This window comes from Peromyscus eremicus, chromosome 3 (genome assembly GCF_949786415.1).
Source record: "Peromyscus eremicus chromosome 3, PerEre_H2_v1, whole genome shotgun sequence".
Lineage (NCBI taxonomy): Eukaryota > Metazoa > Chordata > Mammalia > Rodentia > Cricetidae > Peromyscus > Peromyscus eremicus.
In genome coordinates this window covers 72,800,575-72,825,217 of record NC_081418.1, presented here as the reverse complement: position 1 = coordinate 72,825,217, position 24,643 = coordinate 72,800,575, and the positions used below count along the sequence as shown (strand labels likewise).

At 42.7% G+C, this 24,643-nt stretch overlaps 1 protein-coding gene across 1 annotated transcript in view; it reads right to left on the bottom strand.

Moving 5' to 3' along the window:
• Fkbp9 (FKBP prolyl isomerase 9) overlaps positions 1-24,643 on the bottom strand; it is a 51,313-nt gene that overhangs the window by 13,313 nt on the left and 13,357 nt on the right. Inside the window, exons 2-7 of the mRNA XM_059257888.1 lie at positions 19,140-19,285; positions 18,141-18,330; positions 17,370-17,515; positions 13,021-13,210; positions 8,733-8,878; positions 132-318 (exon numbers count right to left, since the gene is read on the bottom strand). Of these exons, the coding sequence (XP_059113871.1) occupies positions 132-318; positions 8,733-8,878; positions 13,021-13,210; positions 17,370-17,515; positions 18,141-18,330; positions 19,140-19,285 (1,005 nt within the window). The remainder of the gene's footprint in view (positions 1-131; positions 319-8,732; positions 8,879-13,020; positions 13,211-17,369; positions 17,516-18,140; positions 18,331-19,139; positions 19,286-24,643) is intronic.

Here is a 24,643-nt window from a genome sequence, read left to right as displayed (position 1 = left end):
TGAGAAGGCTTACACTACACATTAGGGAGGGTTGGACCAAGCAACCCCTACCCAGTGTCTGACGAAGAGGGGAAGACAGTGAAAACTACTATCAAAAGCTCCCTCCACATCTGGTTCCCAGGTACCCTTACGTGGAGTCCAGCAGAGTCCCATCCAGGAGTGAGGCATTGTAGTGGTATTTCAGGTAATCCCCCTTCTTACTCAGCACCGAGCAGTCAGGAGGCTTGTAGTGGGAAGTGATGCTGATGGAATCTGAAGGGTTGTGGAAGTCAATCACGTGGATGTCAAACACCAGCACAGCTGAGCCAGGAATGTTCCCTGAAGGGGAGACACAGGGGATCAATGAACAAGCCCACCAAGTCACGGTACACTCGCCTCCCCAGGACCAGCAGGTGTGTCCTGGCAAGGAACACAGGGATCCAGGCATGAAATCGCAGGGGCACTAGGAAAAAAGAAGCCGGAAGGAATGTCAAAAAAAATCTTCATTTTGCCCTTGAGGAAACTGAGGCACAGTTGATAGGAGTCATGAAACTAATTATGAGTACACTTTGAATCCAAATTTAAGACAAACCCACTGCCCCAGTTGCTAAGCATGAAAAGAGGCATGGCTAAGTGAAACGCGGATCAGGAAACTCATACCTATGCAACTGAAGGGTTGCCCTGTCCCAACAGAAGAGGCAGCATGGGAAATGAACTGTAGAATAACAGTAGGTCAGTGTCCAACCTACTACTCAAGAAAAGCAAAGCTATCATAAACTTCATAAAAGGAAAACAGACTGTACCACGCACACCCCTTATGTTAGCGTACCAAGAGTCAGAAAGTGTCTACAATGCATCCAGCTTGTTCCACACAGGATGGGCATAATCAGGGCATAAAGCACTTAGATGAGTGCCTGGTATTTAATAACCACCTATTACATATATATATATATATATATATATATATATATATATATATATATATGTTAATACCTGTCATAATCTTTTATTTTCCATATACAATGGAGAAACTAGTGCACAATTTGAGATTTGCCCAAAGTTAAGAGTCATAGAGAAATTTGTGCTTTATAATAAAACATAGATGTCTGATATTCTCGCCTGTGGCTGTTGTTGTGTTTGTGGTTTTTTTGGTTTGGGTTTTTGTAACAGGTCTTGTCAAAGGTCTGCACCCGCAGTGTGAATATACTACAAACCACTAAGTGTTAAGCTTTAACACCAAAGCTGAGCAGGGATAAGAGAGATGGCTTAGCAGTTAAGAGCACTTGTTGCTTTAGAAGAGGACCTGGGTTCCATTCTCAACACTCACATAGTGGCTCACATCCATCTACAACTCTGGTTCCAGCTTTCATAGGCATTTAACACATGTGGCACACATACATGCATGCAAGCAAATATTCCCAAATATAAAATAAATAAATCTTTTAAAAACAGCACAAAATTGAAGCCAAGCATTGAGAGCAGACCTCCAGCCAGCTCCCTATTCACTCAGACCTTGCTTTTCACAGTAGTTAAGTGAAGTAGTTTCTTTTATTATCAACCATGAGTTTGGTCACTGGCCAGATGGCCTCTGGGCAGTTAACTTAAAGGTAATAAGAACAGGGTAAAGGGTAATGACCTTTGTTTTTGAGATCAGCATCTCTTGGCTTGGTGAGGAGACTCCAGTTAGGGTCAGGATCTCTCTGTGGTCATCTGTCCACAGACTACAAACCTCCACTTGTGAGGCAGCCACCAGTCTATAAAGGATCCCTGAATCTGCCTTCCAGGCCAGGTGGCTCTTCAGGACAGCTACTGATAAAGTTAATAATAAAAAGCCGTGATGATAAATAAATCACCTTTTGGAAGAGGCTGTAGCCAGGCAGTTAGAAGTCAGTGATGGGCAGGACCACATCTTGACCAGGACTGCTCAGTTACACGTATCTCTCCCCCTCATTTCACTGAAGATGGATGTGTGGGAAGGGCTTATCAGACTACTTCATCTGTCCAGAGTGACCACTCTGAATCAATCTCACTTCTCTGCTCTTCATCAGAGAAGTGATGAATTATTTATTATTACCTTTCTCCTTGGTACATCAGGGATGAGTCTGAACCGAACTTCTTAGGGCTTCCTGAGCCCAGGCTTTGACCCCAACAACTCCAATAATATTGTGAATATACTTAATTTCTCTGAATTGTAAGCTTAAAAATGGTTAAAATGGGAAAGACATGAACCACAATCTGTTTACTCCCAGCACTTGGGAGACAAAAGCAAGAAGAGAAATAAGTTTAAGGCCACCCTGATCTACATAAGAATCCCAAGCCCCAAGCCAGCCAATGTTACACAGTAAGACCTGTCTCAAAAAAAAAAAGTAAAAATGTTGCTCATGTGTTCATGTGTGTGTATTTATGACAGTTAAAAAAAATCAAATAATGTAATTCTCCACCACTGAAGAATACAAAAAAAAAGGTATACTGGAAAAAAAAAATCACATGAAAGCCTTAAAAATGATGTCAGCAGCAGCAGCAGGAAGGCTGAGGCAGAAGAATTCTGAGTTCTTGAGTCATCCTGAGCTACACAGACAGACCCTGTCTCAAAAAGAAAACTTAAAATGTCAGTGCCTCGGCCTTATTCTGGGGCTTTAAGGGTGCTCTCAATGTTATCTGGATGGAGAACAAGGTTGAGAACTGGCCCACTGCCACTCAACCCCCTGTACACCACAGGTGACTCTCAGCTGCACCAACATTCAAGAACCTCTGGCTTGAGAAGGACCAGGGATTTCTTTTCCTAGGTGACTATGTTTAAGAAAAACTATGGCTGGGCATGGTGGTACATGCCTTTAACCCCAGAACCCAGGAGGCAGGCAGATCTCTGTGAATTCTAGGTCAGCCTGGTCTACATAGCAAGTTCCAGGCCACAGGGATACACAGTGAGACACTTTCAAAAAAACAAAAGAAAGAAAGACTATGTTAATGGCATGTGATTGACTAACATTTCTCAGCAAGGTACTAAACTTGATTAATGTAAATAAAATGCCCCCTTCATGATGACTGGGAAACAGCCTTCCATGGGAGAAAACAGAATAGGTTCCAGACCAGCACATTCCCAGGACCTGCTACTAGTCTGCCAAGCACTCTGCTGATGACTAAGTCAACTTCTTTGACACAAACATCTTGTCAGCCCAGAGACAGACTCACACCCACTCAGTGAGTATTGCATTAACAGTAGGCTTGCCTGTCAGCTTCTAGGAAGTTGGTGTGGTTCAGTCTCCCAGGTGCCCAGTTAACTCAGAGACACAAACATTCCAGTGAGGGTGTCAATAAGGATCTAGGTTCTGTGTGGGCAAGGAGTTATTGTTTCTCTTACTCTGTGATGAGTTCCCAACAACTAAGCAGAACATGGTCACGAAATTACTCAGTGCATCTAAGTGGAGTTTCTTCACCTATAAAACCAGAGAATAGACCTTGAACCCTAAGAGTTAGTCTTGAGCCCCCCAAAGAGCCAGCAAGGCAGACACAAAGGCTGTTAGCAGGCTGCCTGGCCCAGCAGAACACTCTTCCACTTTCTGGTAGTTACTAATTCCCCTTGAGATCTCTGGAACTTCTGGTTTGAGTTCTCAGTTCACAACTTATGGAAACCAACAAGTCACTGCCTAATGGGGACTTGTCCTCTGACACAGACACATTAGAAAGCTGTGGGTCTAACTGTGGCTCCATTCTGTGGCCTTAAGGAAAGTGCTCAACGTTTATGGGTCTTACTATCTTATCTAAACAGTGGTTACAGTAACACTTTCTTTCGTGCACGGTCATGTGTGTGTAAGTATATACGCACAAGTATACAGGCCAGCGGGCAAATTCTGGTGTGGTTCCATGAGCACTGTCCACTTTTCTTTCTTGCTTTTTCTTTTTAAGACACGGTCTCCCACTGTTCAGGAACTCAACAAGTCATCTGGGCTCACTCAGGGAGCCCCAGGGATCCAGCTGTCTCTGCCTCCTCAGTGTATACACCAAAACCACCATATCTGGCTGTTTTGTGTGAATATTAAGGATCAAATGTCTGGTCCTCAAGTTTCTATGACAAGCCTTATTATAGTAACAGTGTCCACAACTGTTTTCAGTTTTCCATGAGCTTTTGTGCAAGAAGTCCCAGAGGGTTTGGGGACACGGCTCAGTCAGCAAAGTGTCTGCCACACAAGCATGATAGGCTGAATTCCGATCCCCAGAATATGTAAACCTCTGGGCACAGACTGCATGCCTGCAACCCTAGGCTGAAGCTCACTGGCTGGTCAACTAACTAAACAGATGAGCTTCAGGTTCAGAGAAACTCAGTCTGAAAAAAATAGAAGGAAGTGCAATCAAGAAAAGACACCTGGCCGGGCGGTGGTGGCGCACGCCTTTAATCCCAGCACTCGGGAGGCAGAGCCAGGTGGATCTCTGTGAGTTCGAGGCCAACCTGGGCTACCAAGTGAGTCCCAGGAAAGGCGCAAAGCTACACAAAGAAACCCTGTCTCGAAAAACCAAAAAAAAAAAAAAAAAAAAAAAAAAAGAAAAGACACCTGACGTCAACCTCAGGCCTCCACCCAATGTGCACACACATGCACAAACACCTATGTGTACGCACACATCTACAACACACACACACACACACACACACACACACACACACACACACACACAATCCCAGACACCAGTGGGCAAAACAGCAGTTATTTTGTTCACTTTCTTTTTCCCTTAAAAGACAGTTTAACTTTAACTTAAAAGACAGTTACCCAGCAAACCACAAGGGAGCTCGCTTCTCTAACAAAGAAAGCTGCACTTCAGAGCCGCAAACACTCTAAGTGTCCACAATCCAGAGCTGTCCTTGAGGAACACGGCAAGGCAGAAAAGTGCTAATCCAGAGCACCGAGGCAGTAAATCCCCCCCTAGAGTACCCGGGTTTTACACTTCAACATGGGATTCAGGATGGAGCAGCCTCTTGCTCATAACATTTATGATTCTCTGGAGGTTTCCCAGAGCCCCATTTAAGTCTGTGCAGACCTCAGTCTCATACTTGATGGAGAGCCAAAAGGAAAAAAAACACTTTAAGCAAATGGTTTTCATCAGTGTGTTCTTTTTTTAATGACAGGAAGGATTATTCTTCAAGTCATAATGAAATAAGAATACTCAAACTATCTGCTTCTGTGTGTGGTTGACCAGAACTAAAACCTGGCTGGCACTGATAAAACAGTAGTGTCGAAACACTAAACAGGACATGAAGCAAGACCTATTTTACCTATTTATTCATTCATTCATTCATTTCATGATGGATGGTTGAACCCAGGGCCTCATGTATGCTAGGCAAGCATTTTACCACTGAGGTATATCCCTCATCTTTTTTCTTTTCTTCTTCTTCCTCATCTTTTTTCTCTCTCCCTCTGTATCTATCTCTCTCTTTCCTTTTTTTTTTTTAAACAGGGTCTAATGTAGCCCAGACTGGCCTCAAAGTCACTATCAGCTGAGTGTAGTGGTTTGAATGAGAATGACCCTGTGGGCTCATATACTGAATAATGCTTGGTCCCAGGTGGGTGAAACTGATTGAGGATTAGAAGATGTGACCTTGTGGGAGGATGTGAGTCACTAGGTTTCAAAAGCCCATGCCATTCCTAGCTAACTCTTTCTGCCTCCTTCTTACAGAGCTAAGCTCTTGGCTATTCATGCCACCATGCTTTTGCATTACTATGCCTTTGCTCTGCCGTCACGGACTCCAACCCTCTGAAACTGTAAGCCCCAAATAAACGCTTCTACAAGTTGCCATGGTCACGGTGTCTTATCAGGGCAATAGAAAGTAACTAAGACACTGAACATGACCTACAACTCCTAAGTCTCTGAACTCGGCCTCTGCTTCCTGAGTGTTGAGATTACAGCATTCATTGCCAGCTCCGATTTCTTAAAGTATGATCCTTTATGGCCCAGAAAATCAGAAGTTTAAGTCAGAGAGGAAAAAATGCTTCTCAGTTGTACCCTCTAGCTTCCAATCAGTTTGATTCATCTTGGATCCTTTGTGAGGAAATCTCTAAGAAAATTCCCAAGATCCCTATCATATGTGAATAGAAATCAGAAGAGGGCTAACAAAGTGAGTATATTTAGCCAATGAGAATAGCCAGAATCCCAGCAGCAAAAAGAATATAAAACCATGATTTTTAAAAAAACAGCATCAATTATCCCCAAGGAAGTCTAAGCAAGTCAGCAAGAACTAACGCCAGAGGAAAAAAACACAATAACAAAAACAAATATAAACATGATTTCAAATATTAAATACTAGGTAGCTATTAAAAGTATCTGTTGATGGACTGGAGAGATGGCTTGGCTGTTAAAGGCTAGGTGCACAACCAAAAATACCTGTTGACATATAAAACTGTTCACATCAACCTGGGTGACGAAAGGAATTACAACACAATATGATGAAAAGATAATCTCTTTCAGTATGTATTAGTATAGGTAGATATTTCTTTATTCTTCCCCTCTGTCTTTGAGAAAGGGCCTACCTACGTAGTCCAGGTTGGACTTGAACTTTCAATTGTTCTGCCTCCACCTCCCATGCTGAGCACATACACTTTTTTTTAACTTAGAGATATACCCAAATGTACAGAAATATCTACTACTGGGATAAGAAATTACCTCAGATTTGGGGGCCTGAAACCACAAAAACTGAGCTGGGGATGAAGCCGGCAGTGAAGCACTTGCCCGGGCTGCACAGGGCTGTGAGTTCCATGCCCAGCACTGTAAGGAAAAGAGAGAGAAGGGAAGATAGAGAGATGGGGGTGGGGTAACAGGAAGAGACGGGGAAAGAGGACAAGCAAACAGACTCAGCTCTGGAAGTCAGAGGCATAATTTAAAGGCACCGGCCGGGGATATGCTCCTTTTGGAGGCCTCAGGAGAGAGTTCCCTTGTCCCCCCCCCCCCCACCAAAGGCAACCTGCATCAGTGACCATGGCCACGGCCTCTGTCTCAGCCAAGCTTACTTGGCTTCTCATCCAGCTCGCATCCTGCCCCCCTCAAAGACCCTCAAAGCATTTCAGGGCCATCTGGATAATCCAGAACACAATCCCTGCTTCAAGGTCCTTCAAGGTCACACCAGCAAATACCCTTTTAAGAAGGAAATATTCAGAGATCCATGGACACATTTTATGTAATATGACTATTGAGAGGACCAAACAGACGCCCTAACAGGCTGCTCAGTCTTCTCTCAGACATCAAGCCTCAATTTCCGTTTCCTGAGACTGAACAAGTAGTTTCTGAGAGAATCATGAACAAAGGACAATGAGTCTCCAACAACACCTACGACAGCAAGGACGAGGAGGCCTGGTATACGCAGTACCAGGCCAGGCCAGGCCTGAGCCACAGTCAGCAGATAATCAAATAAGGACCAAGCTTGGGACTTGTCCAGGCCGGCCCAAAAAGGAAAAACTATAGCCTTAACCAGCCCCTGACTAGCCCTGGCCAATTAAATCATACTAACACGATTGCCACTCCTTAAACCAATGATATCAAAGATGGCCGAACTTCCCTTGGCTGTGTTTAAAAGGAGCCTTCAGGCTCCTCTCCAGGTCATCCCAATTTGCCTTTGTGTGGGATGGTCGACTCCAGCATGCTGGAATAATAACCCTCTTGCTGATTGCATATGTGGATGGTGGTCTTTTGTAGGGATTCTCCAGGACCCTAACATCTATCACAGTAGCATTAACTTTGCATGGTGTGATTTAGGGAGATCTGGAGGTCTTATTTATCTATTGTTTTGATCCCAAAGATAAAATATATTATTTGCATCTACTTTGTCTGGGTTTTTTTTTTTGTAGTGTTTTGTTTGTTTGTTTGCTTGTTTTTGTTTTTGATGCAAGGTCCCATTTAGCTCAGGTTAGCCTCAAATTCCTTATGTAGCCAAGAATGACAATGTTCCTGATCCTCCTGCTTTCTACCCCTAAAGTGTTGGGACTGCAGGTCTGTGCCACCACACTTAGCTATTTCTACAATTTTTTTTTAAAGGAAGTTTGCTCCTAAGGTGACAAAATGTCCCTAGAGTTAAGGTGCTGGCTATACAACTCACTAAATTCACTAATGCTGCTCAACTGTGTAGTTAAATGGGGGGGGGGGGGGGCGTTTCTTCGTGTGCAAAATAAAAACGGGGGGGTGTGAAGTTACACTTACTTTCAACCACTTTATTTAAAATAAATGATGAAATATAAAGGCAGTTAAACTATAGTAAAATGTTGGGGCTGGAAAGATGGCCCATCAGTTAAGAACACGGGCTGCTACTCTTCCAGAGGACCCAGGTTCAGCTCCTAGCACCCACACAGCAGCTCATTAACTTTAACTCTAGTTCTAGGGGATCCAGTGTCTTCTCCTGGCCTCCTCAGGAGGCATACACATAGTACACTTACATACACACAGGTGAAATACTCATACATATAAAATAAAAATAAATATATAATAATATATAATCATAGATAGACACACAGACAGATAGAGTAAAATGTTAACAATTGGTGAAACAAAGTAGAATTTACTGTGCAACCCTTTCAACACTGGTGTAGATTTTAAATTTTTCTGAAAGAAATGGAAAATGGGTAGGGGACACAGCTGCAACCAAGCAGCTCTGGACATGAAAGCCATCAGTGGGGTGGAGTCATATAATGCATTTGGCTTCCTGGTTTTGTCTCTAGAAGTGCTGACCTGAACAACGTGGAAGCAACCAGTTAGTGAGGAGGGCAGGTAATACACACCTCTTCCTTCTTCTCCATAGCCCAGGTGAGGAGGGACCACAATCCTTCGCCTCTCTCCAATGCAAACACCAAGTAAGCCTTCATCCATCCCAGGAATCACATAGCCCTGCCCAATGTATGTGTCAAAGGTGTGGTTCCGTGAGTAGCTAAGAAAGAAGGAAAAGATGAGGTCATTCATAAGGGACACCCACAGCAGCTGTGGAAATTACTCAAAATTCCAATGCCAAAGGGCCATAGGCACCACCACACCCCAGAACAGCTAAACCATAGAATCTGAGGACACAGCCCAAGAAATGCTCCCCTGGAATGCGGAACACGTGAGCATCTGTAGAAACAACGTATTGTACTTACCACCTGTATGGTCACATTATAAAAGGAAAAGGAATGTAAGAAACAGCCACACAAAACAGAGCTGATGGGAGTTGCCTATCTCCTTCCCAGTTCCCTATTTGTTCCTGGTATTTACATTTCTCTCCTCTTTTTTTTTTTTTTTATCAACTCAATACTAATAGTCTTCCTCTGCTTTTTCCCTTCCCACTCACACCCACAGCAGAGCATACAAAGTACTATCAATGTTTCCAACCTCCTAAAATAATTAATGTTTAAACAATGGTCGTGTTTTGTTTATCTTGTAATTTCATAGTGGGCCTTCCCTTTAACAGTAATTGTTTTGGGAGGTAGTATTCTACTCTCTAGAAGTACTGGGGACTGAGCCTGGTGCCCTCAGCGCCATTCTAGCAGACAAAAGTGACACCTCAAGTTAATGAAGCCCAGTCCCTCTTGAGCACTGCAGACGCTTCCAGTGAAAAAAATAGGGGTGAAGGTGAAAAGAGCAGGAACAAAAATATAACCTAAGCCCAGATGCACAAGTCCCAGTGTAAGAACACAAGGACTGTGTAAAACAAATGCAACCTGACTCCATCAAAAATTACCAATTCCACAGGCTGGCCTACATAGAAAATGAATTAGGCCGGGCAGTGGTGGAGCACACCTTAAATCCCAGCACTCGGGAGGTAGAGCCAGGCGGATCTCTGTGAGTTAAAGGCCAGCCTGGTCTACAGTGTGAGATCCAGGACAGGCACCAAAACTACACAGACAAAACCTGTCTCAAAACAAACAAACAAACAAACAAAACAAACAAACAAGAAAGGAAGGAAGGAAGGAAGGAAGAAAGAAAGAAAGAAAGAAAGAAAGAAAGAAAGAAAGAAAGAAAGAAAGAAAGAAAGAAAGAAAGAAAGAAAAGGAAAGGAATTAGATGAAATCCCAGGAAAAAAATTCAAAAGAATAATTGTAAGTATATTCTAGGAAATCAAACAGAACACAAACTCATGAATCAATTAAGAGAGAACAGAAATAAATGAATGAAATAAGGAAGTCAATACAACATATAAAAGTGGGATTTAATAAAGAGAAATACTGAGGAGCCAGAGAGATAGCTCAATGGTTAAGAGAGAAGACCCCAGTTCAGTTCCCAACACCCCGACCAATGGCCCAAACCTTCCTGTACCTCCAGCTCCATGGGAATGTGGCCTCTGCAGATACCTGCACTCATGTGTACATAAATGTGCACACAAACAAACATTCATACATGTGATTTTTTTAAAACACTGAAAAAATCAAAATTGAAATACGAGAAATGAAAATTTCAGTATGTCATCTAAGTTGAGAGACTCACCGGCAGAGGGGATCAACAGGAAGACAGAGTTTCATAGCTTGAAGACAAGGTAGAGGAATTGTAATCAAAGACAGATTAAGTAATATAGTAGAATATGAACAGAATATCCAAGATCTGTGGAATATAATTTAAACCCCAAATCTAGGTACAGGAAAAGGAGAAGAATTTCATGTTCAAGGCATAGAAAACATTTTCAATAAAATCATATCAGAAATTTCCCCAGTTCTAGGGGGAAAGGTACCCAGAAATAGGTTTTACTTAGAATGCCAATCAGATAGGCAAATGCAAGACAGGAGAACTTTCCCATGCTGTATTATAGTCCAAATACTAAAAATATAGAACAAAAATTAAAATGTAAACAGAGGAAAATGCTTTCAACAATATCAGCCATAAAAGGATTAATTTCTTCAAATCAATAAGAAAATGATAAATTAAATATCATCAATATAAAATAGGAAATAATAATAATAAAAGATATCCAAATAAATATTTGGAAACAATAATCAAAGAACTACAGATTAAAACCATAGGCATGATTTTCCTCTTGAAAGTTAACAAAGTTTAATTTGTTTTGCTTTGTGTTTTGAGGCCAAGCTAGCATCAAAACTTGAGACAATCCTCCTGCCTCAGTCTTCCAAGTGGTAGGGTTGAAGACATAAGAAACCAAACCTGGCTCTTACTTCTAAATGATACCCGGAGAATATATATCAAAAGCTATAAAAATACACATAAGAGGGTGGACAGGAAAGGGGAAAGTGATATAATTCTATTTTGATTAAGAATAACTAAAATTAAATATATACACACACATACATATAAGCTTTGACCTGAAGATTCTTCTTGGAAACAACTATATATTCCAAGACTTAAGTACAAAAATAATTACAACTTTTAAATGTCAAAGGGTAATAAAACCATAAATGGTCCCAAAAAAGAAGTGATTGTCCAAGTTTAGGACAAAATCTATACAATGGAATACTATGTTGTTTGGGACAGGCAAGATCCCATTGTACTCAAGTAGAAAACTACTCAAAAGTTGCAGAAACAATAGTTCTATCATGTGGGCAGAAATATAATATGCCCAGAAAATAATCTGTCAACCTCCTTCCTTCCTTCCCTCCCTTCCTTCAACAGAGAAATCCCTATGTTGCCCAGGCTAGCCTCCAACATCTGAGCTCAAGTAATCCTCCTGCCTCAACCTCCCAAATAGCTGGGAACACAGGCACATACCACTCTACCAGAATCGCCTTCAGTTCAGGAGTTCAAGGCCAGTGTAAGCTACACAGGAATATCCCACTTCAAAAACTTAAAAAAGGCTTGGGTTTTAGCTCAATATGAAGCCGTAGGGTTTGATCCCAAATTACAAACAAAAAGAATGAAGAGAAGAAGAGGGGGGAGAAATGGAGGAGAAAGGAGAAGAGAGGGGATGGGGGAGGAAAAGGAAGAGTAAGAGAGACATTTATAAAAATGGTTAAATTGAGGCTAGAGAGATGGTTCTTGCAAAAGACCAAGTTCAGTTCCCAGCACCCATATTGTGGCTCACAACCATCCATAACTCTAGTTCCAAAGATTCAATTACTTCTTCTGACCTCTGTGGGCACCGGACACACATGAGGTACACATACATAAATGTAGGCAAAACACTCACATACCTAAAATAAATAAATCTAAATTAATTAATTAATTAATTAAGACTGTTAACTCTAAAGACTAGGACAAATAAGGCAAACAGACAGGTATATTGAATATCTTAATTTATTGCTTAGTTTTACTTTGAACCATATGGGGACTATTTTTTTGCATGAAAAAATGTAATTAAAAAAATGTAGAACAGATCTCAAGAATAGGAAGGATGAGTTATCCCAATAAAAAGAATACCAAAGGAAAGTCCTCCTTTGATGCTTTGGGTGTGTAAACAAATTAGAAGTCTATTACCTCAGAGACACGGAGGTTCTGTCGCTACTTGTTTATAGGAAGCTAAAAGAGTGATTGCAAAACTAACCTGCCACCTGAATGAACAAGACATGCCACAGCTTGCCACGGGCATTGTACACTGAAGCCATGTGTGGAATTGCTGATGAAGTGGCAGAGGAATTACCCTCTGCAGCATCCATTCCACAGGGAGCTGAAGGCATCCAGCAGTCTCCTCCAGCGGGACATCCTTTAACATTTACACAGCCTTTCCAATACCTTAACTGAACCAGCTCGGAGAACATGTTGAAACAAGAATAAACTGAACTGATGTTCAGAGAGCTCCAACACTATCCAATGTCAGGACGCTCGGGCACCACCGAGAGTTGGTTCTTTGTCCACTGTTTCTCTGTGACCTCACTTCTGACCACTCTACCTCTTGGAGTCTACAGTGGGGTTCAGAGTGGGAAGGAATACAATAGGTATCTAGGGTAAGTCCCTCCCATTTTCTCTCAGGGGCATCTAAATCAGGAAACCCTTGTAAACACCTAAGAGCAAATTCAGAATCTGAAAACAGAGACCTGTACTGAGGATTAAAATAAGAGTCAGCACTGATGGTAAACTTAGACCATGGTCAACCGTGGTCAGTCAGACTTTCCTGAAGAGGCAGATGTTCTCATGAGTGAAAAGTAGATTCCTTACCTGGAATCAAAGAGGGTGCCATCCAGAAGTGTGCCGTTGTAATGATACCTGAGGAAGTCCCCACTCTGACTTCTTCTATCACAGTTCTCAGGAACCACCTTGTTCTCAACGGAAATACTATCCTTGGGGTTATGGAGGTCCAACAATGCAACATCAAAGACTAGGGACGCCTGCCCAGGGATGTCTTTCCCTAGAGTAAATGAAAGAACCCTTCATTCCAGACACAAATTTGGGAAGTGCTTAGACCACCACTCATGCCCTCTGTGTTGGTATTCCGCATTCCTTGAAGTTTTCAAGCCAAGGAAACAAATACTCCGTTCTCTGTGTTGTGTAACGAGTGTCTCACCTTGGTGTCCAACCATGGGCTAGTGGGCACAGCATGCCTGACTGACTCGGGGAGAACAAGCTAACATAGGCGCATACTACCGCCATGATCATACTTCAGATGCTCAGATGGCAATGAGACGCTCTCTGTGGGCAGTGTGCATCCACATGGAAATCCAAATCCATACCTCCTGTGGGTTCTGTCTGCACAAATGCATTGTAAGCATTCAAATGTGCAAATTCCAAACCTGTGACTTTGCCCTGGAAAACACTACACAGTCTTGTTCTTTAAAACCAAGAGCCACTTCTTTTTTTTTTAATGTAAAGTTCTTTATCCAAAACAAAATATAAATAGACAGAAGTTAGATAACAAAGAAAAGGAGGATACGCATAATCCAAAAATAGTTTTTACATCCTTTCTAACATCTCATTTCTGCACGGTGCTATTTCTCGTAGATGGATCTAAGAGAGGATGCACTGGACACAGTCTAGCCTCTGTATTCATGGGTTCTACATCCACGGATTCAACCAACCTCAGAACAAAAACATGGAAGACAAAAAGTGATGCCTGTAAAACCAGACATGGTGGCACACAAGTGTAATCCCAGCACTGGGGAGGTGGAGGGTGATGAGAATTCAAGGTTATCCTCAACTATATAATGAACTCAAGGCCAGCCTGCACTAAATTAGACCTTGCTCAAAAAAGAAAAAAATGAGCCGGGCGGTGGTGGCGCACGCCTTTAATCCCAGCACTCGGGAGGCAGAGCCAGGCGAATCTCTGTGAGTTCGAGGCCAGCCTGGGCTACCAAGTGATGTTCCAGGAAAGGCGCAAAGCTACACAGAGAAACCCTGTCTCGAAAAACCAAAAAAAAAAAAAAAAAAAAAAAAAAAACAAAAAAGAAAAAAATGCTTGTATTCTTTTTTCATTATTCTCTAAACTATACAGAATGACAATTATTTACGTATGTTGTATAGCATACATATATATGCTGGAATTGAAACATTCTCGCCAGAAGTTGGAAGACTCAGGAGGTAAACAGACCACATATTTTATGCTTTTGGATAAAGAGGATATAGGGAGTTTCTTTAGCGTCTTCCAGACACAACAGGACTGATGCACATCTGAACTCACAAACCGTGACAGCATGCCCAGGACCCTCACAGGTTCAAACCAGACAAAATCCCAGCCCTGAATAGGGGAAGCGAATACCACGTCTACCCTAACCAAGAAGCTATCTGCAATTGATACCTACTGAGAAAGGGAAAACCAGTTTTCTCAAATGAAGTGTCAGTGGGATTATCAACCATATTTAAAGGCAGGCCCAACACAAAATGGACTACATGTTTTCATCCGCTGTTTGTTTTGTTTGGGTATTTTTTGTCTTATTGGTTTTCTTTTCTTTTTTTTTTTTAGTTTGTTTATTTTTTTTCTTTTTTGAGAGAGAGAGTGCATGAAGTTGGGTGAGTAGGCAGGTGGGGAGGATTTGAGAGAAGTTGGGAAAGGGAAAGATTACGATCAAAATATGTTGTATGAAAAAAATGTTTTAAAAAAGAAGTTTCTTTCCTTTTGTTTCATTTTCCTTGTGCTGTTAAAAATTAGGCCCAAGCCTGCACGTCCAAAGAGAGTGATCTACTACTGCTCCAGTCCCAAAAGGAAAGCATCAAAATCAACTGCAGAATTTAAATGTCCCTAGCACTAACATATACTCACCGAATATTTTCACAGCTTTCCTGAGGTATAATTTATATACCACAAAATTCAAACATTTAAAGTATACTTGCATAGCTGAGCACAGGAAAGTATTGCATAAATATAAAGTACCTTTAAATTGTCATTTTAAATATTTAAGCACTAGTCATCTACTTTAAATGAATGAATACAATTCTCATATTAGGCTGGGGGTCTTGTTTTGCTATTTAGGTGATATCCAAAATATTTTGCCAGCACTTGGGAGACTGAGGCAGGAGGATCAGGAATTCAAGGCCAGATTTGGCTACAAAGCAAAAGATTTAGGAGCCAAAATGAATGCACTCCTATTGGCCATGAATGAGACAACCTGAACATAAATGGTTTGTAGTCAATGGGATAGCACATTTCTGCATGCACAAGTCTGACCACAAGCACCAACAAAAAAAAAAAATAGACATTGCAGTGGTTTGAAAGAGAGGTGTCCCCCATAGTCTCAGGCATTTGAACACTTGCTCCCCCATTGGTAATACTGATTATGAGGTTTAGGCGGCAAAGCCTTACTGGAGAAGTCTGTGACTGGGGACAGACACTGAGATTAAAAGCCTTGTACCTCCCAGTTGCCTCTGGTTTTGTACACAAATTTGAAGATGAGAGCTCTCACCTCACTCAAGCTACCATGCCTGTGGCTTGTTGCCATGCCTCCCGGCCATGGTGGACTCATTCCCCAGATTTATAAGCCCAAATAAACCCTTCCTTCTATAAATTGTTTCTGGTCATGGTTTTTTATCACAGTAACAGAAAAGTACCACCAGAAGAGCTGTTTGCAGATCTCAAGCATGCAAACAGAAAATGTAGAAAGGTTTAGCCCCATTCCCTCAGACTCCCCCTCTCCCTTGCTCTACAGACTACAGAGACAGAAAACAGCTTGGAAAAGATTACATTGGTTATAGTAAGCTGAGTACCATTCAACTTCTTCAATAGCACCATGTTTTCATTTGTATTCCTTGTGTGTGTATGTGTGTGTGTGTGTGTGTGTGTGTGTGTGTGTGTGTGTGTTTAAATAGGGTCTTACCTACCAGCCTTCCTTGAACTCATGATCCTCCTCCAGCTCAGCCTCTCATCTGCTATTACAGGAGTATGCCAGCATGCCCTGCTCTCATTTCTATTCCTTCTTCCATGTATGCCTACTACTTAAATGCCTAAAGGTCTCTGTTGTGTCCAACTGTCAGAATGATCAAATGTGTGAAATTTAATATGAATAACCAATAAACCTTATATATCAGCCAACACTCTACTTCTCTTAATATAAAATAAAATAATTATTTTATTTTACTTTGAGATGGGGTCCTCCAACTTACTCTGTAGCTGGGGATGACCTTGAACTCCTGATCCCCCTGCTCTCGCCTCCCAGGTACTGAAATTAGAAGCACGCACCCCCATGTGCTGGGGAATCAAACTGGGGACTTCACAAATGCTAGGCAAAGCACTCTACCAACTCCACCATATCCACAGCCAATGTGACGCTTTGAGTTTGTCCGGACAGAACACACACATACTCATAAAGCAAATAAAGGTGGAAAGCTGGGAAATTCGCCAGCTCAGACATTAGTGGCTAAATCTTGACTTTGATGTTTACATCTTTTTAAACTGTCTAGATCAAATACTGCTTACAGATAAAAAGTAAGAGATGTTGGTGCCCCAGGCTGCAGCTGGCAAGGTGGGGAGAGACACGGTGTTTACATGAACACCAACGGCCATGAGCAAAGGCAAGTTCCACACAGAAGGTCATCCTGACTAGCACTCTCCAACAGAACCCTTGCAATGATGGGAATGAAAGGTAACTGTGTAGAAACTCAGGAGCCCTCGGCAATGTGTGGCTCTTGCATATCTGAAATGTAAGGATGTGACGAGAACTGAATTTTAATTTTAATTCATTTTCACTTAAATGTAAGCAGCCACATGTGGTAGCTAGTGGCTACCATGGTGGTAGTGTTGGTCTAGAGCAAAGGGACTGGTGTATTTCATGGATGAAAAGAACTGAACTCTACAAATAAAAGTAAGAACAATGAAGCTAGAGATGGCTCAGAGATGGCCCAGTGTAAGAGCATCTACTGCTCTTGCAGAAGATCCAGGTTCGGTTCCCAGCACCCACCCACATCAGGCACCTCACATCAGCTTGTCTCTCCAGCTCCAGGGGACCTGAAGCCCTCTTCTGGCCTCTGAGGGCAATGCACTCATGTGGTGCACATACAGACAAGCAGGAACACACATATACTCATAAATAAAAATAAACATATAAAGACGAATGAGAGAAGCTCTGAGAAAGGGGACTTACCATCTCCCTCTTCTCCATAGGCCAGAAAAGGAGGGATGGTGATGATACGTTTCTCCCCAACACACATGCCCAGCAGCCCTTTGTCCATTCCCGGAATCAGCCATCCAATTCCCACGTACGTGTCGTAGGTTTTCATTCGATTGTGGCTAAAAGAAAAACAAAAAAACAAAAAACAAGGGAGGAAACAAGTTCCATCCCAATTCTAATTCATCCCTTGGGGTTTTTGCTTCCCAAGTCTCAGGTAAACAAAGAGCCCACACGCATCCCTAGTGACAGGTATTTCCCATTTTTGCTCCCTGATATTAGAAAGAAGCGAAAAGCTCATATTTATAGCAGCAGTCAACAGCTATCCCACCCATGAACATTCTGTCCTCACAGAAAACCCCAGAGAGTTCCCGGTTTTTATCCTAGCCTCATACTGCTCTGGAGTTTCATTTTTCCCCTTCTCTTTTCATGGGAGAATTATATGAATGAGTCAAACACTCATGAGCTTACTGGGAAATGTGGCTCTTCACAAGGGCAGATCTTCAGATATATGGTTTACATTAAATCAAGATCGTTTTTCATTTTTTCTAAGGTGTTAAATTTTGACTCTGGCACCACAAAGAATCAGACACTAACCAAAACTATATGGGATGGGATCTGGTCCTAGGTATAGTTTGGTAGGGTACATTTTCTGGTTTCCAAATAGGCAGAGAAAGAAGACATGACAGAAGGAACCAGAAGGAGGCAAACGGCATTTCACACGCTGCCACCAACAGTGGGACTTACCTGGAATCGAACAGTGTCCCGTCCAAGAACGTTCCGTTGTAATGGTACCTCACAAAATCAGACACCTGGATAGTCCGAGGACAAGTGGGGGGCTTGAAATACGTCTGAATCTGAACCTGGTCTTCAGAATTCCAAATATCCATCAGGAGCACATCAAAATGAAGTACTGAGTTTGGAGGGATCACACCAGCTAGAAATTAAAGTGAATTCACACTGCAAGGCTGCCATCTCCTGGCGATACAGAGATCCCTAGAAAGCTGGAACAGCTATTTTCTCCATGTTGAATCACTCCCTCGGGTGGGGGGGGGGGGGGAAGCAGGCTGCGGAGCTAATGTAAAGGTTACAAGATTTACTTGGTTTTTCCCAAACGTTGTAAAAGTGTGAACAGTGGCTACGGAGGAGAACTGTGCTCTGAAGAGCTGCCTCTCAGTAGAGCAGGGTACTCAGAGATGCAGCTTTTATGTGGCATCACCCATGGTACAGTGGGCTTCTGACTGACCCTGGAGCTTCTGAGTCACTCACATCCCTTGAACCCCTCCGCTATGCTCTGTAAGTTACTCCAAAAAACTCACTGGTTCACCAGGCTGGATTTAGGTGGGAACCCTTGGTCTGCTATCAATGACCTAAGTGGGTTAAATAAACATTTCTTCACATCCCACAAGGGAAAAGTCCATTGAAGACTGCTATCAATGTACCAGAAGTCAAAAGAATTCGAACCCATCACTGATGTACAATTCCAAAAGGCCCACTCTTCCTACATCCTTCCTCCAAATAAAATTAAGGTAAGTGAGAGAGAGGAAAGAGTCTCCTCTCATCAAGAGTTCATTAGATATTCCTGGGCTGACCCTTTCTTCTATGTCCAAGAGAGAAATCTACAATGGAAAAGCTAGCTGTGGGTGTTCAGCCTTTCTTTTCCCCTATTAAAGACCCCAAATTCTCCAGTCAGGTTGGCTGCGGAGCCTGCATGCCAATGTGTCTATAAAAAGAGTGAAAACGTACAAACTCCTTCACTTCCATAGGCGAGGTTTGGAGGGATCGTCACGAAACGCCTCTCGTTTACGCACATCCCGACCAGGGCTTGGTCCATCCCTGCAATCAGCTGGCCTTTTCCCACAAACACATTGAAGGTGGAGTCTCTGTCATAGCTGAAGATCCAGAAGGTAGGGAGAGAGAAACAAAAGCATCGTTATCCCCACAGAGAAAGCCGATTCATGAAGGTCACAGCAAAGGAAACGGCCTAGCAAAAAGTTACTGACCCAGCAAATGTTTTCACTGGACAGTATTTGCAGAGTTGAGGTTTTCATATTAACTTGAATGTTGCCAACAAATCCACTTAGAAATGATTGCCACACAGGCCTGACAACCTGAGTTTGATCCCCCGCCGACCCCACAGTGGAAGCAAAGAGCCAAGACCTGAAAACTGTCCCTCTGATGCCCTAAGCACACCGAGGCGCATGCAGAGGAGAGGGGATGCACACTATTAAATGCTGACAGGTTAGACAATAAATAACAAATCATGGCACCCTTGTTTTTTCATGTTCAATTCAGCAACACCACATCTTCTAGGAGATGATGGATATGTGCTTTGAGAGAGAAATAATCCAAGTCCAAGACAAGGACTTTCTCTATAAGTACTTTATAAACTGGCAGAGACCCATAGTTCCAAACATCACTACAAGTGAGGCTGAGGGAAAAGAATCACAAGTTCAAGGCCAGCCGGGCAACCTTATGAGACTGCCTCAAAATTTAAAGGGAAGGAGGTCTGGGGATAGTGCTCAATAGTGGAGTCGCCTAGCACTCCAAGGCCCTGGGTTTAATCCCCAGTGCTGCAGAACAAAGAAAAGAGACAGGGTGGCCTTAGGGGAAATGACTGCAAAATACAGAAAAATGAGCAAAAGGAAACTTGCTGCAGACCTTGGGTTACAATAGTAAACAGTGGGAACAACTCAAGGGTATGGCCCTGGCTGCATGTTACTCAGATGTACCATGAAATGTTCCGTGGCCAGACTCCAGATTCCTACTCACTTACAAGAAAGACAGTCACAGTAAGTGAGGTGTAGGGACAATGGGGTAGTTCGGCTGGTAGAGGCACCTGCTGCCAAGTCTGATGAAACCTGGGTCCCCAGGACTTCCATGGTGGATGGAAGGAGAGACCCAACTACTAGAAGACATCCTCTGACCTCTCTGTGTGTGTGCTATGATAAACATGCATACGCGCGCTATAGGTAACAGTGTAAAATGGTACCATTTTCCATTTACTCATATATAGATGATATGGAAAGACCCACATTTTAAAATCCAAAAAAGAGAGAAAGACAATAAGTAATAGCATTCACTTCATGAGGCTGTACCAACCCTCCTTTCGAACCTCCTGCCTTTTCCTCATTTTCTCCTAATTAACAGTTTGAAGCGGTGGAGCCAGCTTCCTCTAGACTTGCCCCGTTCCCCATCTCCTCCTAGTCTTATACCACATTTTCACTGCCTTCCTTTCTTCAAGGTCAGGAACAGAAAGCAGGATTTCAAGACCACACTAGAGCACAAAGGAGCATGTGCAGCTTCTACACACGGCAACCTTGTACCTCCACGCTGGCACAAACGCCACCTCCTGGAAGGCCAGCTCTTACTTTTGCTTGAGCATGGCTGTATCACTGAACCATCTTTAAGATTACACTAACCAATCCGAAAGCAAAGCTTCCAAGACTCCCCAGGCATAGCATATGTGGGAGCAGCAAGAATGCAAAGGCAGGGAGTGGCGTTAGAAATGCATTCCTCGTCTGTAGGACGTCAACAGTTCCCAAGTTTAATGCAATTTTTTTTTAAGTGCACACATTCTGTTCTAATGATGTTAGTTCATTTTCTAAGAATTGAAAATGCTTAGAAATAAAAAGGCATTGAATCCTATTTAAAAGTCCATTAAACTAAAATAAAATATTCAAACAATCATTTTGGTTATAGAAGAATATTGTAGGCACAGCTAACAGATCAAAAATCATTCCACATCTTTACACGTGGAGAATACAGAATTTGCAAATTGAGAGTGGTTTAGGGCTGTGTTTTATTTTATTTACTAGTCTTTATTAAGTTTTTTCTTTAATTTAATTTATTTTATGTGTATGAGTGCTTTGCCTGCATGTATGTCTGTGCACCACACGCATGCCTGGTGCCCACCTCAGATATCCTGGAAGTGGAGTTATGGACAATTGTAAGCCACCACATGGGCACTGGGACTCAAACCTGGGTCCTCCCGAAGAGCAGCCAATGCTCCGAACGCAGAGCCATCTCTCTGGCCCTATTTTATTTTAAGAGCTTCACACATGAGCACTGCATCTACTTCTCTCCCACCTCTTCCCTCCCCCCCCACCCCCTCCCGTGTCCCGCCAAATTTATTCTCCCTTATTTAACTATTATTGTTCCGTGTATAGACATATTGAAGGAGGGCCAGGAGAACGGAAGCTGATGAGGAAACCAGGTGTGGGACCCTTTCAGAGGGCCTGCTTCTTGCTCCAAGGGGTTTGAGGGCCAGGGAAGGAAAAGTCTACTCAGGTGAGGATCCTAGTCAGACCACTCAGTTTGAAGAGGTGTAGGAGGGAGAATGCCAGAGTCCCTGAGTGGTCTCTCGCCTCTAGGGTCCCTTCAACCCCCTTGATGGGAGCTGTTTGTTCTAACAGAGTTTGTCCTTTCGTTCTTTCTGTCTCTCTGCGTAGCTCACAACTCTTTTTCTGCATCTGCAGCACTGAGATCCCCACCTATCACTTTTACTATCTGGGCTCCAGCCAAGTTCTCCACTTTGGCGGCCCTCTGACTCCCAAGTGTTACTTTCTTGGCATGTGCCAAGTGGTTCCTCCTTTTCATGATTCAGTCTTCTACCTTTCCCAGAAGTCCAATGCTCTGGCTATTCCAGGGAGTAAACTCTGTGGATTCCCTAGATGACAGTGGCTTACCCCAACACTCCTCTGTGTGTGTGTGTGTGTGTGTGTGTGTGTGTGTGTGTGTGTACCTACATATAATATATATATATATATACATATATATGCATGTTTATACATCTAGCATTTCTTATATGAACATAAGCTATGCAATCCCAAGGCTGATCAGTTATCTGTGGGTGTAAAGATAATCATTTAGAATGCAGCTAGAAATTATATTGGTTTAGGAAAATGGTGGTAGTAGGTTCTTCTCTCAGGTCTATGACCTTGCCAGCCATGGTAGTTGACTAGGTTTACAGTACCAGGCATGCTTCCCTCCTGTTGAGCAGGACTTAAGTCAAATCAGACAACCCTTCACAGCACTCCTCTCCTACTATGCCCACTTCTTGACTCCTTTTCCTCCGTCTCCATCCCACCATAGTTGCTTTCTTATGGGTTCTTCAGATCCTTCAGATTACATACTCGAATCCGAAGATTCAGAGCTAGTGTCCACAAAGAAGAGGGAGCAGCACATGGTGCTTCTCTTTCCACGTCTGGTTGACCTCACTCAATATAACTTAATGCACATTTTCAACAGTAACTACTATTTACAGAACATTTCTTATACGTTAGGTCCGGTAGCAAAGTGAGCTTTTCACAAAGAGCTTGAATCCTCCTAATCCTTGAAATCCTCATAATCTTTACACAACGCAGTAGGTAGGTACTCAGACATTCAGTCTCCCTGGTAGTTAAAAATTTTTTTTCCAAGCTTAAAATTTAGCCAAGTGGGAAAAAACAAAAATGTAAGAATCCAGGACTGTCTAATTCAGGACTCAGCTCCTGGCTGGCACAGGCCTCTGGAGGTTCTGCAGACTCCCAGTATTGTTAATTCCTTTGATGATCAGCCTCACAGTATTAATTCCTTCCTTTGATGGTCACACAGCACTGTGAGCAATGATGCAAAAATGTATTACACACACACACACCCAGACACATAAAGCTCTAACAATACGAAACCAGCGCTATCTGTTGCTTAAAAGGCTGGCCATCTGGAAAAACTGAAGTTGTTCTAGATTTGTGCTGATCAGTGCAACTGGCACAAACTCACACGAAGCATCAAGCCCAGAACTGGTCATGAAAATCATTTCAGCAGTTCTACAATAAGCACTGATGCAGCCTGTCCCACTGTCCAGCTCATTCACACCTTTTACAGATGTCCCAGTTGGGGTCCGACAGGAAACAGATGGCTCACCCAGCCAGGCCATTCCAGGGAGGCCTCATGAAGGGGCTGTGCACAGCTGACATTATACTCAATGGGGGAAAGACCGGATGCTTTCTCCATGTGCTCATAAATAAAATAACGGTGCCTACTTTCCCAATTCTAGTCAACCAAGTCCTGGAAAAACTGGTGAGAGCAATTCAGCAAGAAAGTGAAGTAGAAGGCATCTGAGCTGGAGAGGAGAAAGGTAACTATCACTGTGCTTACACATGAAACTGCTAGAAATAAACCAAGCAAGGGCCCCAAAGAACTATGCACTGAAAAATAAGAGAAATATTGCTGAAAGAAATTCAAGAGGGCTGGCAAGGCGGTTGATCCAGTGACCCTTGTCACCAAGCCTGTGATGTACACAGCTGCATTGCAAGCTCCAGCTGTCATAGACCAAGCTGCTCCAGCCACCATGCCTTTCCAGCCTTCAAGGACTGAAATCTCTAAACTACATGACTGTAACCGGAAGTTTTCCTGTGTCCTGCAGCTGCCTGGTCCCAAGTAAACACACAGAGGCTTATATTAATCACAAGCCGTTTGGTCTGTGGCTCAGGCTTCTTGCTAGCTAGCTCTAACATCTTAAATTAACCCATTTCTATTCATCTATGTGTTGCCACGTGGCCATGGTGTTACCGGTCTGCTGGCATGTTGCTTCTTGGGTGGCAGGCTGGTGTCTCCCTGACTCCATCTTTCTTCTCCCTGTATCTTTGCTTAGATTTCCTGTTTGGCTATAACCTGTCTTACCATAGGCTGGAGCAGCTTCTTTATTAACCAATGGTAGCAACACATATTCACAGCACATAGAAAGACCATCCCACAGCACATGACAAAATAATCCTCTCCTTCCTGAAGATGCCTCTGTCACGCATTTTGTCCCAGTGACAAATAAGAACAATAAGTAATACACCATATAAGGGAGTCATATCTAGAAAAATCTAAGAAGTCTTATAAGTCAACAACAACAAAATGACCCAACTTAAAAAAAAAAAAAAAAAACGAGAAAACTATTTCAATAGACATTTCTTCAGATAAGAAATCCAAATGATCAATAAGCATATGAAAAGATGTTCAATATTACCAAGCACCAAGGAAATACAAATTAAAACCGTAATGTATTTTCAGAGCACTGACCACCTGCATGCCCTCCTCTGGCGAGTGCAGGTGGCCAACATACTCCCAAGGAGACAACTCAGGTCTCGATGAGTAAGTACCAACCAGTGCACAATCACTGGCCTTCATTTCCTTACCTATCATTCTGACTCAGAACAATGAATAAAAGCATGTGTCGAATCCTGTGCTGTCCATATGGTAGCCACTAACCACATGTCGCA